Raw genomic sequence first — 18,429 nt, 5'->3', positions numbered from 1 at the left:
CCAGCCAAATGGCATATGTCCCCTACTGTAGACTCTCTTTACTTGGCTTCACTGATGAAAAGGCATTTCAATTTAAGTATTATAAATTAAATGTCAAAGTAGCTTGTTTTTTAAACATTTCTCTTTCATTTCCATCATGCTGAAAGGAACTTATGGACATTTATTGTCCATAGCTGAAGAACCTCTGTCATGGACACAACATTTGACTTAATGATGTTCCATTCGGAAACCAGTGCTGGTGCTAAAAAGGGAATAAAATAAATAAAAAAGATAGTTATTTTCATCTTTCTTGAGTAAAAGCTGAAAACTTTGCACATTTGGTAAATTGAAACAGGGGTGGTTTCCTGCCAGTTCTAACTTCTTCTATAGAAGTAGATTAGTTTCCACAAATCTACTGTGCCGTTTAGAGCCGGTTCCAGCTCCCTCCCCCCACCCGTCCGCATCACGCTTGCCCCGCCCGCCGCTCACTGATTGGCTTGCTCACCAATCGCCCCATCTGCCTCTAAGAGTCCTAAACCTTAAAGTCTTAAAGCTGTCACATTTGAACAACCCTGGGTTTTTTTTTCTAAAGGGTTAGGGGTACAAGTGTCTTGTAACTTGACAGCTTTAAGACTTGCACACTTCAATGCCAGAGTTCCTGAGCCAACGTGACTGGAGAAGGAATTCTGGGAGTTGAAGTCCACAAGTCTTAAAGCTGTCAAGTTTGAACACCCCTGGCATTTTTTTTCTAAAGGGTTAGGGGTGCGAGGGTCTTGTAACTTGACAGCTTTAAGACTTGCATGCTTCAAATGCAAGAGTTTCTGAGCCAACATTTTGGTTGCTAAGCAAGAGCGTTGTTAAGTGAGTTTCACCACATTTTACAAGTTGGCCATGCCCACCCAGTCACATGACTGCCAAGCCACTCCCATTCGGTCACATAGCTGGCAAGCCACTCCCATGCGGTCACATGGCTGGCAAGCCACTCCCACAAAGCAGGCCACACCCACAGAAGACATTCTAAAACATTTTGAAACCCACCACTGAATTGAAAGATCAAGATTTAAATGGCCCCTGAAAAGGCTCTAAAATATGAACTAGTATATACTCAGTTAAAACAAAGCTGTGCTTTGTTCCATTGTTTTCATAGCACTAATACTCAAGTCAGTGCCTTAAAAAAAAACAATGTACTATTCTTCTGAAATTGAGCTACATTTATTGGCTACATGGTTTTCTGCAGAGATTGTATTTTTACATTAATCCAAAATGGCTTTTCAATCTTTCTGGCTTTTGAGATTATTTTCTGCTCTTGATTCAGCAGTTTATTTTTTTGATTTATATGGTTTCATGTTTGCTCTCTCACTATCATATATTCAATGTATTGTTAATTCTAAACATTAAAAAATATATACATTATTCCAATCTAGGTATAGCAACTCCCTAAATTTCCTATAGCTTTCTGATTCACATGAAAATCCAAACACACCCCGTACAATGAGTTTACAGTAGATACTATGAAGAGCCTTGCTAAAATTTATTTCCATGAATATTTTGCTATAGTATCTTATCAATACATCTGTTTGTCACTAAGATCTAAAATTCCTAAACAGAGTTACCATAACAGAAATTATTCGTTGGCCCTGTTCATGGAACACACTTAGTCTGGTTTGTGTAGTGGTTAATGAGTTGTGCGATCACTAAAAAGAGGTTAATTAATCCAGTCAACAAACTCCCGGAGGATTAAATTTAACATTACACAGTTCTACTCATGAATATGGTTAAACAAATTCTACACAGTAAGCCATGTAGTAGGAACACCAGAATCCTTTTAATTGACTGTTTTGTTTACCTAATTATCAAGAAGAAGAAAAAAGCCGTAACAAACAAGTGCAGAGAAAACTAAACCTCTATCACAAAATGAATTGCCAAGCAGCAGCACCCCCCAAAAAAACCCAACCAAAAACATTTCCAAAACATTAAAAGTGGCTGTACCAATTGGCTCCCTACTTAGCCAATGGAGAAAGAGTTACTGATGTTACCAGTATTCTTCTGTTACAAGGTCTGATACGATACTAGGACAAGGACTCTGAATTCCAAAATGGAATTTAAGCTAGTTTTTGTGCTGCCAGAACTGGTGGCAAAGAGCTCTGACAGAATTAGAGACTGCCTGGGTGAACCTTGTGGGAATGGAACCAACGAGGATTCACATTTCTGGGGAAATAGTGAGGATTGAAGATAGTTCTGCTGCAGAACAATGAGGAGCCGGTAAATGAATTGGCTCCTCAGAATTCCTCTTTGGATCAAGAAAGGGGGGGGGATCACTAACAAGTGCCCCATATAGGGGCTCCCCATGAGGAGACTTATCAGTCAGCAAGTGGTCTGGAGCTAGGGGAATGTCATCTTGCCTAAGTAACTATTCAATGTCGTCAAATGGACACACTACCACTTCTTTTCTTAACCACATTTTTCTAATTTTTAAATAGCAAAAGAACTACTACATTGATTTTGGAAAGTTATAAGAGAAATAAGAGGCCAGATCAGCTAGTTCGCACCTATTCGGGAGAAAGAATGTTGGTCTTACCTGAACGTGTTCTTTTAAGTAGAGTAGAGGGAGGGGTCACTCGAGGGTTAACACAGCCTGATTGGTCCATTAGACTGAGAGAAAACTTCTTAACCTCCTGTCTCTCCTATTGGTTCCCAGTTTCCTTGATGTCGAAAGTCTGCATCTGAAATTTAAGAACAAAGGACAAGCCCCAGGGGCCACCCGGTCCTCCCCCATCTAGGCCCTGTCTTAACTATCTAGGGCGGGATGCGACCCCTCCCTCTACTCTACTTAAAAGACACGTTCAGGTAAGACCAACATTCTTTTTCCAGTAGAGTAGAGGGAGGGGTCACTCGAGGGACATACCTAAGCTACGTCCCAGGGTGGGAAGACTGGGGCCCAGGGGGAGGAACACCTGCTGAAGGACCCTCCGGCCAAAGGATGCCTTAGCCGAGACGTAGACACCTAATCTGTAATGGCGGATGAACGGGGTCTGCGATGCCCAGGTGGCCGCTCAACAGATCTCCTCAAACGGGGCCCTGGTAGCCCAAGCTGCCATAGAGGCGGCACTACAAGTGGAGTGGGCCATAATACCCGTAGGTGGGACCTGCCCCGCAGCCTTGTAAGCCGCCACTATTGCCTGCCGTAGCCACCTACCGATGGTTGCGGAGGAGACCTTGGTCCCCAAAGACCCTGGCTGAAAGGACACAAAGAGGGCCTCTGTCTTACGAGTTCCCTCCATCCGTTTGAGATAGATGCGGAGGGCATGTCGGACGTCCAGCCTGTGCCAGAGACGTTATCGCTCGTGTGACGGGCTCGGACAAAAATTAGGTAAGATAATTTCCTGTGCCCTATGAAAGGGCGTATTCACCTTCGGGATAAAAGTGGGGTCGAGCCGAAGGATAACCCTGTCTGGACGAAAAATACAGAGATCGTCCCGGGAAGAGAGGGCGCCCAACTCCGATATACGCCTGGGCGAAGTTACTGCTACTAAAAAGGCCACCTTAAAGGTGAGTAGGTGTAGATGGACCATACAGAGAGACTCGAAGGGAGCCTCCATGAGAGCCCTGAGGACTAAAGGGAGATCCCATGTCGGGAATCTATGCACCGGGGGGGGGGTCCTGAGATTTGCTGCCCCTTTGAGGAAGCACTTTATGAGAGGAGAATGGGATAGAGTGTGGGACCTCTCCCCCCCCCCAAACACCGTGGCCAGTGCGGCCACCTGATGCTGTAGAGTATTATGTGATAGGCCGTCCTCCAATCCCTTTTGTAGGAACTCTAAAACATTGGGAATCGTGGCCCTGGATGGATTTAGATTTAGAGTAGCGCACCATTTGGCAAATACCACCCAGGTAGCATTATAGATCCTAGTGGTGGAGGGCCACCTGGAAGCCTCAATAGTTGTTATAATCCCTGAGGAGTTTAGCCTTCTTCAGAAGCCTCTGCTCAAGAGCCAGGCGGTCAAGTGGAGCCACTGGGGCTCCGGGTGGATTAGGACCCCCTGACGCAAGGCAACCTCCCCTTGAGGAATCCGCCATGGTTCCGACACTGAGAGCTGGACTAGGTCCGCGAACCACGGTCTCCTTGGCCAGTACGGGGCGAGCATGATGACAAGGGCCTCCTCTGCCACTATCTTTCTGATGGTCCCCAGGATGAGGGGAAGGGGAGGGAAGGCTTAAAGCAGGCCTGGGGGCCATCTGCTCCTGAGGGCATCCGTGCCCTCTGCTGTGGGTGTCTTGAAACGGGAGTAGAAACGAGGTAGTTGCGAATTGCTGGGGGTGGAAAACAAATCCACCAGTGGTGTGCTGAACCACTGACAGATCCTCCGGAACAGTTCAGGTTCCAGCTGCCACTCGCCATTGTCCAGAGTCGCCCGGCTCAGCCAGTCTGCTTGTTGATTGGACACTCCCGAGATGCTACCAGTGAGGATAAATCCGCCCATAGGCCGAGTGTTTGTGCCTCCCGCCAAAGGGCACGAGAGTGGGTTCCCCCCTGCCGGTTCACATGTGCCTTTGTGGCAACATTGTCCATCAGGAGGAGGACATGTCGGCCCTGTAGGTGCTGGCTGAAGTGACGTAGGGCCAGTCTCGCTGCCTTGAACTCCAACCAGTTTATGTTGTGGCGGAGATCTGAGGCCGTCCACTGTCCCTGGGCCAAGTTGGAGACATCACTGCCCCCCAGCCAAAAAAGCTTGCGTCCGTTGTCACTGTCACCCTGTCCAGCTCCCAAAACGACACCCCCCCCGCTGCACAGCTGGGGACAGCCACCACTGCAGGGACCCTCGTACATCCGCCGGTAGCCGAAGGGATCCCAAGGAATTGTTCATCCTCTTCTTCTGGAACGGGATCAGGGCCCACTGAAGAGTTCGCAGGTGGAGGCGGGCCCAGGGAACTATCCCTATGCAGGATACCATCTTGCCTAGGAGTTGTGATAAGGTCAGGACTGGGACTGACCTCCTTGCCCTGATCTTGGTTACAAGCTGCCGAGGGCTGGTCAGCCAGTCCGGAGAGAGCTGCACTATCCCTGTTGTTGAGTTTATGACTGTCCCTAGATGGAGGATCTGATTGGAAGGGGACAGGTGGCTTTTGGGAAAGTTGACAGAGAACCCCAGTGACTGTAGGCAGCGGACGGTGAGCTGAAGGTCTGACTTTGCTCTGGGAAGGGAATCTGCCTGAACCAAGACGTCGTCCAGGTAGCATTGGAGTCTCACCGGCACTGTGCGCAGGTGAGCCGCCAATGCCACCAGGACCTTTGTAAAAGTGCAGGGAGCTGAGGCTAGACCGAAGGGAAGGGCCCAGTATTGATAATGATTCTCCCCGTGGGAGAAACGGAGGTATTTGCGATGGGACGGTAGAATGAGAATGTGGAGATAGGCCTCTGTCAGGTCTACTGAGGCCAGAAAGTCTCCTCCGCCGAATACCCTGAAGAATGGATTTGAGGGATGACATTTTGAAGCGCCTGTACACAAGGAATCGGTTCAGATGCTTGAGGCCCAGAATCACCCTCCAGCCCCCCGAGGTATTCGGAACTATAAACAGGTTGGAGTAGTGACCCCTCCCGCGTTCCGCGGCCAGAACCACCTCCACTGCCTGAATCTCTAGGAGGTGTTTTACGTCAAGCTCCATCAGATGGCGAAGCTCCGGATTTCTGGAGGGGGTAAAAGTTCTGAAAAACCTCAGGGGGAGTGGTCAGGAACCCTGCTTCTTGGAGGTAGAAGGCATCACCTTCTTTTTATCCTTATTTTCCACCAAGATGGGATCTAGGACCGCCTCAAAAAGGTTGGGTCCCGCATAGGGGGCTGTGGTCAAGTTCCACTTTGCCTTATTGTCCATCTGCCAGCTGCTCAGCCACAGGAGGCGCCGGGAGGAGACGGACATGGCTAAGGCACTGGAGAATTTTAGCGCATCCAGGGTCGCGTCGGCCAAATACTGGGAAGCTGCTAGGATCTTTGTAATGTCCTGGTGTAAGCGGTCGTCCTGGATTGGGATCCAATCCTGGAGCTGGCAGAGCCACATTACCATGGTACGGTTAAAATAAGATGGGGCTGCCGCCGTCCTGACCGCCCAAGCGGAGGCGTTGAAGTTTTTGCGTAGAGTCAATTCCGCCCGCTTGTCCTCCGGCTTCATCTTGTCCCCGGACACTATGGGGGAAGAGGAGATGAGGGTTGCTATGGGTGTGTCAATAATTGGAAGCTGGAGTTCCTGGGCAAAGGCCTGTTCCACATTATAGGTGCGACAGTCGTTGCTGCCTGGGTTGGAAAGGTTGGAAGGACGGGTCCACTGATTCTTCAGCACCTCCAGGAACAATGGGGGAGCAGGAATCTCCTCCTTGTTCATGGCTGTGTTGGAGAACATTGCCATGTCAGGATCCCTTGGAGGCGGGACTGAGGGGTCCCCAGTTCCAATTTTGGTGGTCTTCCTAGCTTTATGTAGCAAGGGCTTGAACATAGCTGGAGGCAGAAGAGTCGAGGTGGAAGGGGAATCCGGCGGGGCGGAGTCCTCATTCTCCGAAAACTCCAACTCGTTGCGGCTGTCCTCCCCCCAGGTGGAGCCCTCGCTATCCAGTGAAGGGGAGATGGCCCTAGATCAACCCTTATAATAAGAATAGGGCCTGCTGTGGTAGGGAGCCCTATCCCTCTGGGCAATGCCCCAAGAAATTGCTGCCGAAATGAGTCTCTTAATGTTCTCCGGGAGGTTTTCAAGATCCTCCGGATCATCCCGGTACTGGCCTGAGCCCCAAGGGTCAGGACCCCTAGTTGAATGAAAATGCCTGGAAGAGTCCTCCAGGGGGTCCGCCATTTCTACCTCAGCCGGGTCAGGGGGATCCGGTAGGGAGGAAGACTCAGCCCTCCTGGGTCCCTGGTATGACCTGGGCGGAGACACCGATGGGGAAGAGGGACTAAAACCCCTGCGAGCAGAGGGGGAAGGATCCTGGTTCTGACCAACTGGAAACCTGGACCTGGATATGGGCCTAGCTGCCAGGGCTTGTTTCTCTGCCCTAGCGATGGTCCTCTCCAAGGCCCTCTGGCGCCTCTGTTCATCTCTCTCCATGGCCCTAGAGGGTCTCTGCATAGCCTGAGGCCTAGAGGATGAGGACCTGGCCCTAGGTTGGTCGGAGGGGGCCTCTCTTTCCTTTGGGGCTTGGTCAGAAATGGCTTGAGCTGAGTCAGAACGCGCTGCCATCGCCCCACTCACGTGTTCACCGCCCCAGGCCTCGTGCAACTCTCCTGCTTGTGGTGCGGTAGGCCAGCTGGTTTGGATCTGTTCGCTGACTCTGGCACAGCCCTCAGAAGCGCCTCTCCTCTCTCTATCTCCGATTCAGTAGCATGCTCCGGAACTTTGCCGGCCGACACACGTGGCAGCTCCCAAAATGGCCGCCGGAGTCACTCGCCCGAATCCTGTAGTTTTCGGGCGGCCGCAATTGAATTAAGTCCCCGCGGCTCGCACTCGTAGGGAAAAAATTAGGAGCCATTTAAGGCGTGTGCGGCTCCAAGGAGGAGGCTGGCACAGTATCACAAAAGCAGGAAGGATCGTGCAGCCATGCAATCTTCGAGCGCTCTTCCCCTGCGCTTCGATCACGTTGTGGGTGGTATTTTTTGCTCCTGGGGCTGCTGTGGTCGCCCGGCACGCCCACTCACCTGGGAAACAGACCAGGGCACCTGGCCCCCGGCAGGGAGGGGTCACCCCACAGGGCCCTCCCTGACCACTCAGGACAGGAACAAGCCTGTCCGTTTGGGCGCAGCCTTCAATTTAGTCTTTAGAGTAGCCAATTGATCAAATTAAAAACTTAAATTTGCCTAGCAGGTTGGATTTCTTCGAATTAATAAATATTTCTAATCTAAAGAACCAAAACACAGTGCTTGGACCAAAAGACTGAGAGGAAACTGGGAACCAATAGGAGAGACAGGTGGTTAAGAAGTTTTCTCTCAGTCTAATGAACCAATCAGGCTGTGTTAACCCTCGAGTGACCCCTCCCTCTACTCTACTGGAAAACTGGTTGTTAACTTTCTAAGCAGTTCAGAGAACTGGTTGTTGAAGAAATATCATTTTGTTTTTCACAGGGCTAATCCTTTAAGGAAGACAGGAAGGAAAAATTCTGATGTTGTTTCTAGCCTAATCTTCATTGCTCTGCTTGCAGAAACTGCCTCTCGGGTTAACCCTTATTACATTGTAACATCTAAGGCGAAGCGCCCATCGATGTGAGTGACATTGAGTTGGCCACACCCACTCACCCAGTCACATGACCACTGAGCCCCATTTACCCAGTTGGTCATTAGGGCAGAGAACCAGTTGTTAAATTATTTGAATCCCACCACTGGGCCAGGTGGACCTGAAATAATATTGAAAGAATAGGCTCTTTTAACATTTTCCCAAATATATATATATATGAAGATTATGAAACTAAGAAATTCTTCAGTGAGAAAGTATTGTTCATTAGAGAGAAAACCACCACATGATGAGAGGTGAGTTTGCAAGCTGACTAAGAGTGAACCAGAGAGAACTTAAGAGTACAATTAAAGGAAAGGAGAACCATTAATATAATGGAGCATTAGTATTTGGCTGTGGAAGTATTCATGGATATTTGGGAACAATGCACTCAAAAATTACTCATAAGATGGTCTGTTACTATAAAAATGGATTTATAAGATGCTACATAAGAAGAACACAGTCAGTTTCGTGTAGTGGTTAACATGCTGGCCTTGAAATCAGGAGGCTATGAGCTCAAGTCCAGCCTTAAGAATGAAAGCCAAGATGGTGACCCCAATTGGGCTGGTTATTCTTTTTGTTGGGAAAAAAGGAGAAGGAAGGAGTATTATGTATGTATGCTGCCTTCAGTTATTTATTAAAAATAAATGTAGTATGAAAATCTAATAAATAAATAAATAAAAATAATGACATATTTTACTAGACAAAATTGAGATTAAGTCTGATTTGAATATGGATCTGGCAGTGGATTTAAGAATGCCAGACTAAACAAGTGATATCAAAAAAGATGCCACAAATTAAATCAGTTGATGTCTTAATAATAAAATGCAACATACAAATAATACATTAGAAAAGTGATATGGACAGCTTTCTTATCGATTATTTTCAAAAGAGATTTGTTAAAGCTGTGAAGGAGTTTATAAGACGAGACAAAGAAAAGACAATGAGAACTCAATTAGTGAGATATTATTTGAAAGGATTAAAGATCAAGGTTTTTAAAATAAATAAAAAAATACAATGTGGATTTATTTGATCAAGGTTACTATGTTTAAATATAGATATATTACAGAGGTGGGTTGCTAATTCTTTTACTACCAGTTCGGGAGTGTGCACAACGCTTCTGTGGGTCAGTGGAGGCTCCTACCGCCACTACTACTGGTTTGGCTGATCCGGACCGAACCAGCAGCACCGCTTATATATTAGTGCTGGTCCATGATTGTAATAAAGATTGATAGAGATATATAAATGATATACTTATATATAGAAAGAGAAATGGAGAGAGAGATGATATAGATATAGTTTCTAGTACCTCTTAGTCGATTTATTTCTAATAGGACCAAATGACTTTTTAAAGACTTTAAAATGGCTTTAAAGATTTGTTTATACATAACAGATATAGGATATGGGAAGAGATGTCTTTGCTATATTTTTAGAAAAAATGATCAGTTACTGTGTTAAAAGTAAAAACATATAACATGGATTTATTTGATTACGGTTAAAATATATGTTAATAGGGTAAAATGGAAATTTGTGATTAGAACTGGTCAGATTTTATAATTTGCTTATTGATTTGTTTATTTATTTATCTAGAGGGAGGGATTGTAATTTCTTTTTTATCTTTTTTCTGATTTTTTTCATTTTCTCTGCACTTTTTTATATTCTTAGTATTTGTATTAGTTTTTTATCTTTGTATTTGTAAACCTTAATAAAAATATTATTTAAGAAAAGGAAATGGAACTGGAGAAACACGGTGGCTACGTATGATTCAGGATGGAGAAAGGAAGGTTTTGTAATTGCAGAATTGCAATTTAAGTGATGTACTACACTCCATGAGAATATCACAAAGAATTTTCAGGAAATGAATTCATATCACTGTGAAAATTGTTCATTCCTATTACTTGTAATACCTGTTTATACACCTTGGATTCAAAATTACCTGATATCAACAGCAGAGACTAACTATCAACATTTCAGTTTGTTGCCCACAGTAAGAACAATAGGGTACAAAAGGGTACAAAACTCTAACACTGTTTCATATAGCCTTCTCCCAAACAGCACCTTCCAAATCTGTTCCAATTACTTACACCTTAAAGATAATGAGAGGGTATAATTTGGTATAATCAAACATGGCAGTGCTGAGGATTGTGTTATCTTTAATTCATCAAAATGCAAGATAGTCTAGAGAAAAATGGCCAGAAAAGCATGATACGGCTTGAAATGAATAAATTAATACTGTGCATGCACAATTCCATTTTTCTCTTTCTCCAGTCAAAGGAAAATTAAATTTGCTCAAAGAAAAATATTTGAACTTTTCTATTCTTGTGTTTTCTTCAACTTTTTGTTAATGCATTGCATATGTCATAGTTTCTTGTAAGCAACTCTGCTTTTTAGTTTGGGAAATTCAATGGTTTTACTAGTTCATGTCACTAATATTTTATATATTCAAAATAATACTTATTATTCTATTCAATTATGACAGAGAAAATTAAAAATATACGTCTAAATGTACTATCGGTTAATATAAGAATGAATGTACACTATACTTGTACAGATCACTCCATATCAAATTATCCAAGACAGTGAATTTTCAACATCAAAATAAATGCAACAAATGTAAAGAAAAACCCATATGGGCCATGTTTCTCACAAGAGAGAACACATTAGCATTTACACTTTACTTTGGTATATAGTTTTGGAATTACAGAATTACACACAGTTTTCATTATTTGGATTTCTGTCGGCATATGGGTGAATAATTTCAAATGTTGAAGAGTATGGAAACAGCAAAGATTTCCACTGTTCAATCTGCTGTAGTCTTAAGTCACTAAGAATAAGCATCAAAAGTTATAAAAGTGTTTTAAAGTCACTGTTCCCAAATGTGATGAATTGGTTTTTCTAGGCACTTAGCAATAATCTGGTTCCCAGTACATGCTGCAATAAACTTAAACTTCAGTTAAAGAAACTTACAGGTACCATGAGCAATATTAACAATGGTCTTTGTAGTATGGATTTTGTGGTATAGGACATATATGATATACACAAGTGTGTGTGAGAGAGAGAGAGGAGGGGGAGAGAGATATTAACATAACTAGAGTAATATAGGTAGTCCTCAAATTACAGGTTCGCTTAGTGACCATTTAAAGTTACAACAGCACTGAAAAAAGTGACTTCTGATCATCTTTCACATTTGTGACGGTTGCAATGTCCCAGGGTCACGTGATCACCTTTTGCAATCTTCTGACCAGCAAAGTCAATGGGTAGGCCAGATTCACTTAAATGCCATGTTACTAACGATCTATAAAGAATAGGAATTTATAAATATGCACACTCAGAAAATCTACTTTTTTTCTTTTTTTGTTCCAGTTGGGGGACAAAACAACTCACAACTAAACAATTTTGGATTTTCCGGCATTTTTTGGAACATTGATAAGGCACTACAGATGAACTAGGTACTGTAGTCAATGTACAAAACACACTTTTCATCTATAACTGCAGTCTTGGGACTGATTTAAATTATTCTTTGCTAAATACTTTTGACTATTATATAGCTTGCTTACTCAGATTTCCTCAACGCGCTCCAGACTACAGTTCCCAGCAAGCAAGAACTGTTGAATAGGTGATATACTGCCAATCTTTAAACACGGGTATTACAAGTCCAAAAACTCTCACTAATATATACATTGAACTAATGGTTCAAAACTGTCATAAGGGAGAGGGAGTGGCAATTTTGGAGGTTCTGTTAGAACCAGCGAGTCTTAACAAAATGTTATATCATCCATTAACCAGCACTATAACATTGAACACACATTTGCTCTAATCACTTATACAATTCTAATCATAACATGAAAAACAATAAGCGGTCATTTAAAAAAAAACTGGCAAAGACTGGTAGATGACCTTAGCCACAGTCCCATTACAATAAATTAATGTGCTCATTTTTTAAAAACTAACTCTCTAGTGTGTGGTTTTGAGTTGCTCCCAGTAAAGAAGAATATAGTCTGTTTAATTTTTTTTCTTAATAAGTAAAAATGACTGCTTGCATCTCTGGCTTTATTTTCACAGTTTTTTCCTACTGCATTTATTTCATTGTTTGTTAGATAGAGTCTGTTTAATTGGAAAGGCAGCACATATACTGAAAGCATTATCCATGCACTCTTTTAAACCAAGAGGAGGGGGGAAAGCTGTCCCCCCCCCCAAGCTGCTTTAATTACACCTGAAACTCTATGGCGAATTTGCCTGCATATTTCTCATTGATGACAATCTAATACCCCTTACAGCTCAAGTAAACCTTGCTCCAATATGGTACCACCTGTGGATAAATCACCAAAACTGCAGCTGCCCAGGAACTACCGTAGAGAATAATAAACCAGCATTTCTGGATGGCAGTTAATTACTAATGAATGAAGCAACATATTTTCTTTATATACCTATGCTATTTTATCATTCTTGAACCTTTGTTTAAAGCTGAAATTTAAGAATTGCCCAGATACTGTATGTAAAAGGTGAAACTTATAACCATTCCATCACACTCTACTATTGTAAAGCAGGATACTGGAGTAAGTACTGTAATTTAGGAGTCATCTGCAGAAAAGTCAATGCTTAACCAATGTTTAAAACCCATGATTTTGGTGGCTCCTTCCATGCAGGATGTATGATTAGGGACCTGTAGTGAATGCTTGGAAAAACTCAAGTCAGTGTTTGGGAACAGGACCAGCTGTTCCAGTTTAACTAGCTATTTTTATGTAAGGACAATTGGACTAAACTAATGAAAGTGGCATTCTTGAATCTCTGGGCAGTAGAAGCAACACAGCTTTGGCTATTAGTAGAAATATCAACAAGTGAATGCAAATATTTACAAAGAATTATTCATATTAAAATAGTATGCCTGTCCACTCAAAATTAAGTCTTACTGAGTTTAGGATTGTTGTTTTAATCAATGCATTTTATTTTTATCTTGGAATTTTATCTGACTCTTAGCACCTTACACAATCCTGTCCCATACACAAATGGCAGAAATGTCTTTTACAACCCATCTTGGCAGAAGAAAAGCGTATCCCAGAGCAGTAATAACATTTTCCCCAAACTGCTATTCTCTCACTAAACCAGCTCTCCAATATGATATTCAAATGCCTCTCCCCACATTTCATCAGACCGCTTGCTCCCATGTTTTATTACTGTATTGCTACAACACAATAACTTTCAAACAGTAACATATTGAAATATATATCCAATAGAAGAGAACTATGTAACTCAAGATTGAATTGTGGAGTTCTTTGTGTTTTCTGAGCTTTGTTATTTGCGTGCGGACATTTCATTACCCAATTAGGTAACATCCTCAGTGCGAATGAGTGTGAATTTTACACTCTGTTTATATGCAGTAATGATCCCTGCCAGTTTTGGTGGAGATGTGTTTTGTCCTTGGTCCATTTGCCTGGTATTAATGTTTGCTTATCTAGGTGCTAGCTGCTAGGCAGGATGTCTTCTGGTATTTTTGTTTCCTTCTTATTTTTTATTGTCTCTTTTGGCACAAGAAACCATTGGTTGCCCTCTGACGCCCCTGGATGACATCGCCAGATCTCGCTGCTTTAGCAGAGTAAGGAAGATACTCAGAGATGATTCACACACTGGTCAGTGTCTCTTTGCACTTCTACCATCAGGCAGAAGACATCAAAGTATAGCCAGCCGAACAAACAGGTTTAAAGATAGTTTCTATCTTTGGGCTGTGAGACTTTTAAATACAACCACAATCACTCCATGCACACGCTAGTTTTTTTTTTTCTTTTTCTTTCTTTTTTCGTTTCTGTTATAATTTTGCACCAGTGAGGTTAAAACCAATTTTGCTGTATTTAAGTACAATGACAATAAAGATTATACTTACTTAGTAGTGTATAAATATGTTTTATGTCTATGTTTCCACTGATAGTGGATTGTCATGATACCAAACTTTCAGGAATTCCCTAACATTGGGCGCGGTGGCGGTGGGGTGGGATTGGCTTAGTCTAAAGGGCTAACAGTTTCCCAGTTGAAATATACCTGCATATCCTTTTGTCACTATGGTGACCTTTTTTGTGCTTTTAACAAGCAAGATGATGTGCTGAATCAAACATGTGAACTTTTCCTAATATGGAGATAAGAGGTTTAGAAACAAAACTAGCACAAAGTTGGCAATCTCACCAAGATACTGTGCTATATTATTCTGAAATACTTAATATATACAACGCTGTACTATATACAGATTCAGTTTAAATAAGCTCAGTTAAAACTGATAAAATTAGCTTAAGTCCTATTGAACAAATATTTTTTCACTTCCATTTTTCTGTAACCTGAGTTTTAATTAGTTTTTGAATTATAACCAAAATAACACACACACACAACCAATTCCATCTACAGTACCTAATGCAGCAGCAAATTTGTTATTAACCAGAATAAAATAAACTGCTGTGCATGCCCAAGTATAAGAAGTTCCATTTTTCATCACAATCCTTTGAACACTTATCAAAGCAATATAAATTAATCTACCTTTCAGGAACAGTCCTCAAAGTTACTTTCTAGTGTGTACAAATTTGAACATTCAAGGGATACTCCTGATCAGGTTTTTAATAAGCTTTGCAAATGGCCTCGCTTCTACTTTTATATTCTATAGTACTAGGGTTTAGGAAATAGTAGAACAAGAGAGAGGCAGACAGGAGTTCAGACTGCCTTAATGTAATGCCCTTATTTTTGTTACCTGGACCCAGGTCTGCTGCTGTGCTACATACATATGCTACCTATATACTACTTAATCCCTTACTACTTAAAGCATGGTAAAGATTCCTTGTGCAAGCATCCTAGCCTCTTTTAGGCCTCATGGCTGTGTTACAAAGCTGAAAATATTGTTTGCTTGTATTTTTTTAACCTTGGAAAAGAAGAAGAATTTAAATAAATAACTTTAAGAAATTCATCCCAAAACATACACTATATTGCCAAAGGTATTTGCTCACAACTGATTCTGATTATTTGGATGGGTGAGCGAATACTTTTGGCAATATAGTGTATTATTAGGACTGCAATTCTAGGACTGCATACTAAAAAGATAAAGAGATCATCAAGTCAATATTTAGGGCAGGGAATTTAACATGACACCACGGCTGGAGTACAAGCCCTACGCTATCAGCAATAAACTTCTAATAAAAGTTTAAATAGTTCTAGCAGAATGGAAGACATTTCATCTTTCTTCCCCACTGTGCATATCCATCATTTAACTTATCATAATTTATAAAAACAAACTTCTCTTGTTTAAGCTTACGTATATTAAAACCTTCCATTTCCTCCTCCTAAAACAAAGATAAATCATATCTCAAGGCCTGAAAATATCAGCTTTCCATCCTCACAGTACCATAAGCCTTAAACAGTACAGAAGTTAAGCACTAAAACATTCCCCTCCTTTCTGGTTTCTGAGCCTTGAGGAAATAACACAACCTGTCATGATTACTGCAAAAATCTAAATTCCAGCTGATATCAAAAAGATACAACACAATAAGAAACAGTATCTCCAGCTCCATTCCTTACATTACACAAAATAAAGAAGTTGAGTGCTTGCAGGGATTCCGTATTGCCATCTATTATAGATGATACAGCTAGAGGGAGGGAATGGAACAAACAAATCATTAGAACTTAGACCTTTTCCTAATGTCATCATTTTGGACTCAATCAAAAGAGGTTTCACAAGTTCATTTGCACACTTTGATAAGAGCAACCAAAACCAGTCCCCCAAGGAGATGCCGAGAATGCTATCTACCAATAGAAACTTGCACATCAAAGATAAGGATTCACATTTTGCTACCTGATCTGCCACATCCATTCAAAAGCAAGTAGGCCTGGGAGATGCTTTTACACAAAGGAGCCTGATCCCCATTCATAGGCCCAACCACAATCTGTTTCTATCCAGCGATCCATTAACTGATGACATTAACTTTCAATACATCTGTTTTGCAGGTTAGAAAAATATCCTTATATAATGGACTGGATGTAAAAGAAGTTGGATGGTATGGGGAGAAAATGAATGGGCTTAAATGAATACTAGAAAGCTCTAAATTATGGCATCTACCAATGATCTGATTCTATTCTCCCACCCATCTGTGCAGCAAAAGACCCCCAGGGCATCCAGTTTATTAACTGATCATTGCCAAAACCACCTATATAGAATTACTATGAAATGGAGGGGGGGGGGGAGCAAACTGTTTTTATTATACAGATTTCTCCATATTTGTTTTTGCCTTTATCTCATGCACTACAGCATTGTAAATTTTAGTACAGATATATTCTTAAATTGGGTTAAAAGGGGGAAGGCGCACCCCAAATGGAGAATTCCTGCAGGTGGTTGATGGAACAAGGCACACACCACAAAGTCCTCAGTGGCCCAGCTTGGCTTTCTTTGCACCAGGCGGGGGCAGCATGGCAGTTTAAAGACTCTTCCGACTAAGGAAACCCCACCCCATCAGACCCTTCCGAAATAGGGCGAAGTATTCAATCCAGGTTAAGGAACCGCGTGATAATGCCACCTCCAAAGCCAACTAGCCACCCTGGGCAGAGAGACGAGAGACAAACTCATCCTTACTTAATCCTTCCTCCCACCCCAATAACTGTGCATCTCCCCCAGGGGGTGGGGACAATTATTGGGGGGGCAAAAGGAAGAGCTGTTTTGGGGAAGAGTATGGAGATAAGGAGAAGTTACCTCAGGAGTGACAGAAGGCTGGGCAGCATTGGTAAAGAGGGTGTCAACGCCTAGTAAATTATCCCTCCCTCCCTCTCTCTCTTCCTCCCCCCCCCCCATTCATAAAACTCTGCCTCTGGTTCAGTCCGCCACCTCTCCTCTCCTCTACCCCTCCCACACCCCGTTCCAGGTTCAGATGCCACCCCACCCCATCCCACCCCCGCCGCCCGCCCGCCCGCGCGCCTGGCCCCGGCTTACTTGAGCATGGCCTCCTCTTTCTCCTCCTCTTCTTTCTGGCGGTCCATCACAGCCATAATGATGTTCCGCTCCTCTTCTGTCAGGTGGCTCAGGTCGGGCAGCTCCTGCATGGGGGGAGGCACGGCGGGGGGCCGAGGCCCGCGGGGCCCCAGCGAAGAAAAAGGAGAAGGAGAAGGAGACGAGGACATGTTTGGCAAGAGCGAGAGCGAGAGAGAGAGAGAGCCTTGCCCGGTTCCCCCTTCGACACCTTTGTACCTTTGGGCAAGGCGAACCCAATCACGCCTCGGCTCGCCGCCGCCTCTTCCTTCTCCTCCTCCTCCTCTTCTTCTTCGTCTTCCTCCTCCTCCTCCTCCTTCTCCCTTTACACTGGAGTCCTCTGTTCATCGGCAGCAGCAAGGAGCTCTTGGGAAGCGGCAGGAGAGGAGGCGGAGACCCGGGCGTTCATGGTTGCTCCGTCCATACAAGCCCCAGCTCCGGCGGCGGCGGCTGCTGCTGCTTGTTGTTGTCGCTGCTGCTGCTGCTGCTCCCGCTCGTCCTTCGGTCGGCCGGGTCTCAGGAAGATCGGGAGATGCCCCACAGCCTCTTGCAGCCCATCCTCCGAGGCTGGGAGAGGAAGGGAAGGCGCGGGCAGCAGCGGCGGTGCACCGTCAGGGCTGGAGGGAAAGGGCGGATGCTGCTGCTGCTGCCGCTGCTGCTGCTGCCTCCGCCTGCTGTTAAATGCTCTACTGCTGCTAGCTACGGGGAGGGAGGGAGTTTAGTGCCAGTTAGGCGGAGTCCAAACTGCTTCGCTCCTGGGTAACGCCGAGGTCTGCCTTTCCGAGACAATACGGGCAGCAAAACGTGCCAGATTCCCCACCTTTTTTTTATTCCTCGAGGCGGCCGGAGCGCTGCGCTTTGAGAGCAAAGGGAAGCTTTTGATGAAGCGGAGCCTGGAAACAGAGCTGACTTCGGGTTGAAGGCTAGATTAAGGCTTCCATCCCAAACGTGGGCACGGGGGCTCCGGGGGATGCAAGGGGGGGGGGAGGTCTGCAGACGAGTAATCCCAGTTTAGGAGCAGTGTGCGTTTCTCCGAGCCGTGCAGGCAACGTCTGCAAGAAACCCCTGGCGATTCGGGGAGGCTTTAATTCCCAAAGCGGCGGGTGTGTAGTAGAAGTTGGAACCTGTGGCTCTCGGTATATTGTCGGATTCTGATTCCCCAGATGGCCCCAAAGAGGACTCGGAGTCCACCATCTGGAGAGCCTCGGCTTTCCCTTCCC

The 18,429-nt window shown here is 44.0% G+C and overlaps 1 protein-coding gene across 3 annotated transcripts in view; it reads right to left on the bottom strand.

Annotated features, from left to right (window-relative positions):
• Positions 1-17,799, bottom strand: part of RIMS1 (regulating synaptic membrane exocytosis 1) — a 317,386-nt gene extending 299,587 nt beyond the window's left edge. For all 3 annotated transcript variants that reach the window (XM_081940589.1, XM_081940585.1, XM_081940586.1), the window contains exon 1: positions 17,174-17,799. In XM_081940589.1, coding sequence (XP_081796715.1) covers positions 17,174-17,361 — 188 coding nt within the window. In that variant the 5' untranslated portion in view covers positions 17,362-17,799. The remainder of the gene's footprint in view (positions 1-17,173) is intronic.
• Positions 17,800-18,429: the final 630 nt, after the last annotated feature.

This window comes from Natrix helvetica (genome assembly GCF_964273705.1).
Source record: "Natrix helvetica genome assembly, chromosome: 2".
Taxonomy (NCBI): domain Eukaryota; kingdom Metazoa; phylum Chordata; class Lepidosauria; order Squamata; family Natricidae; genus Natrix; species Natrix helvetica.
The sequence above is the reverse complement of the archived record's forward strand: the minus strand, read 5'-3'. Positions and strand labels throughout refer to the sequence as shown.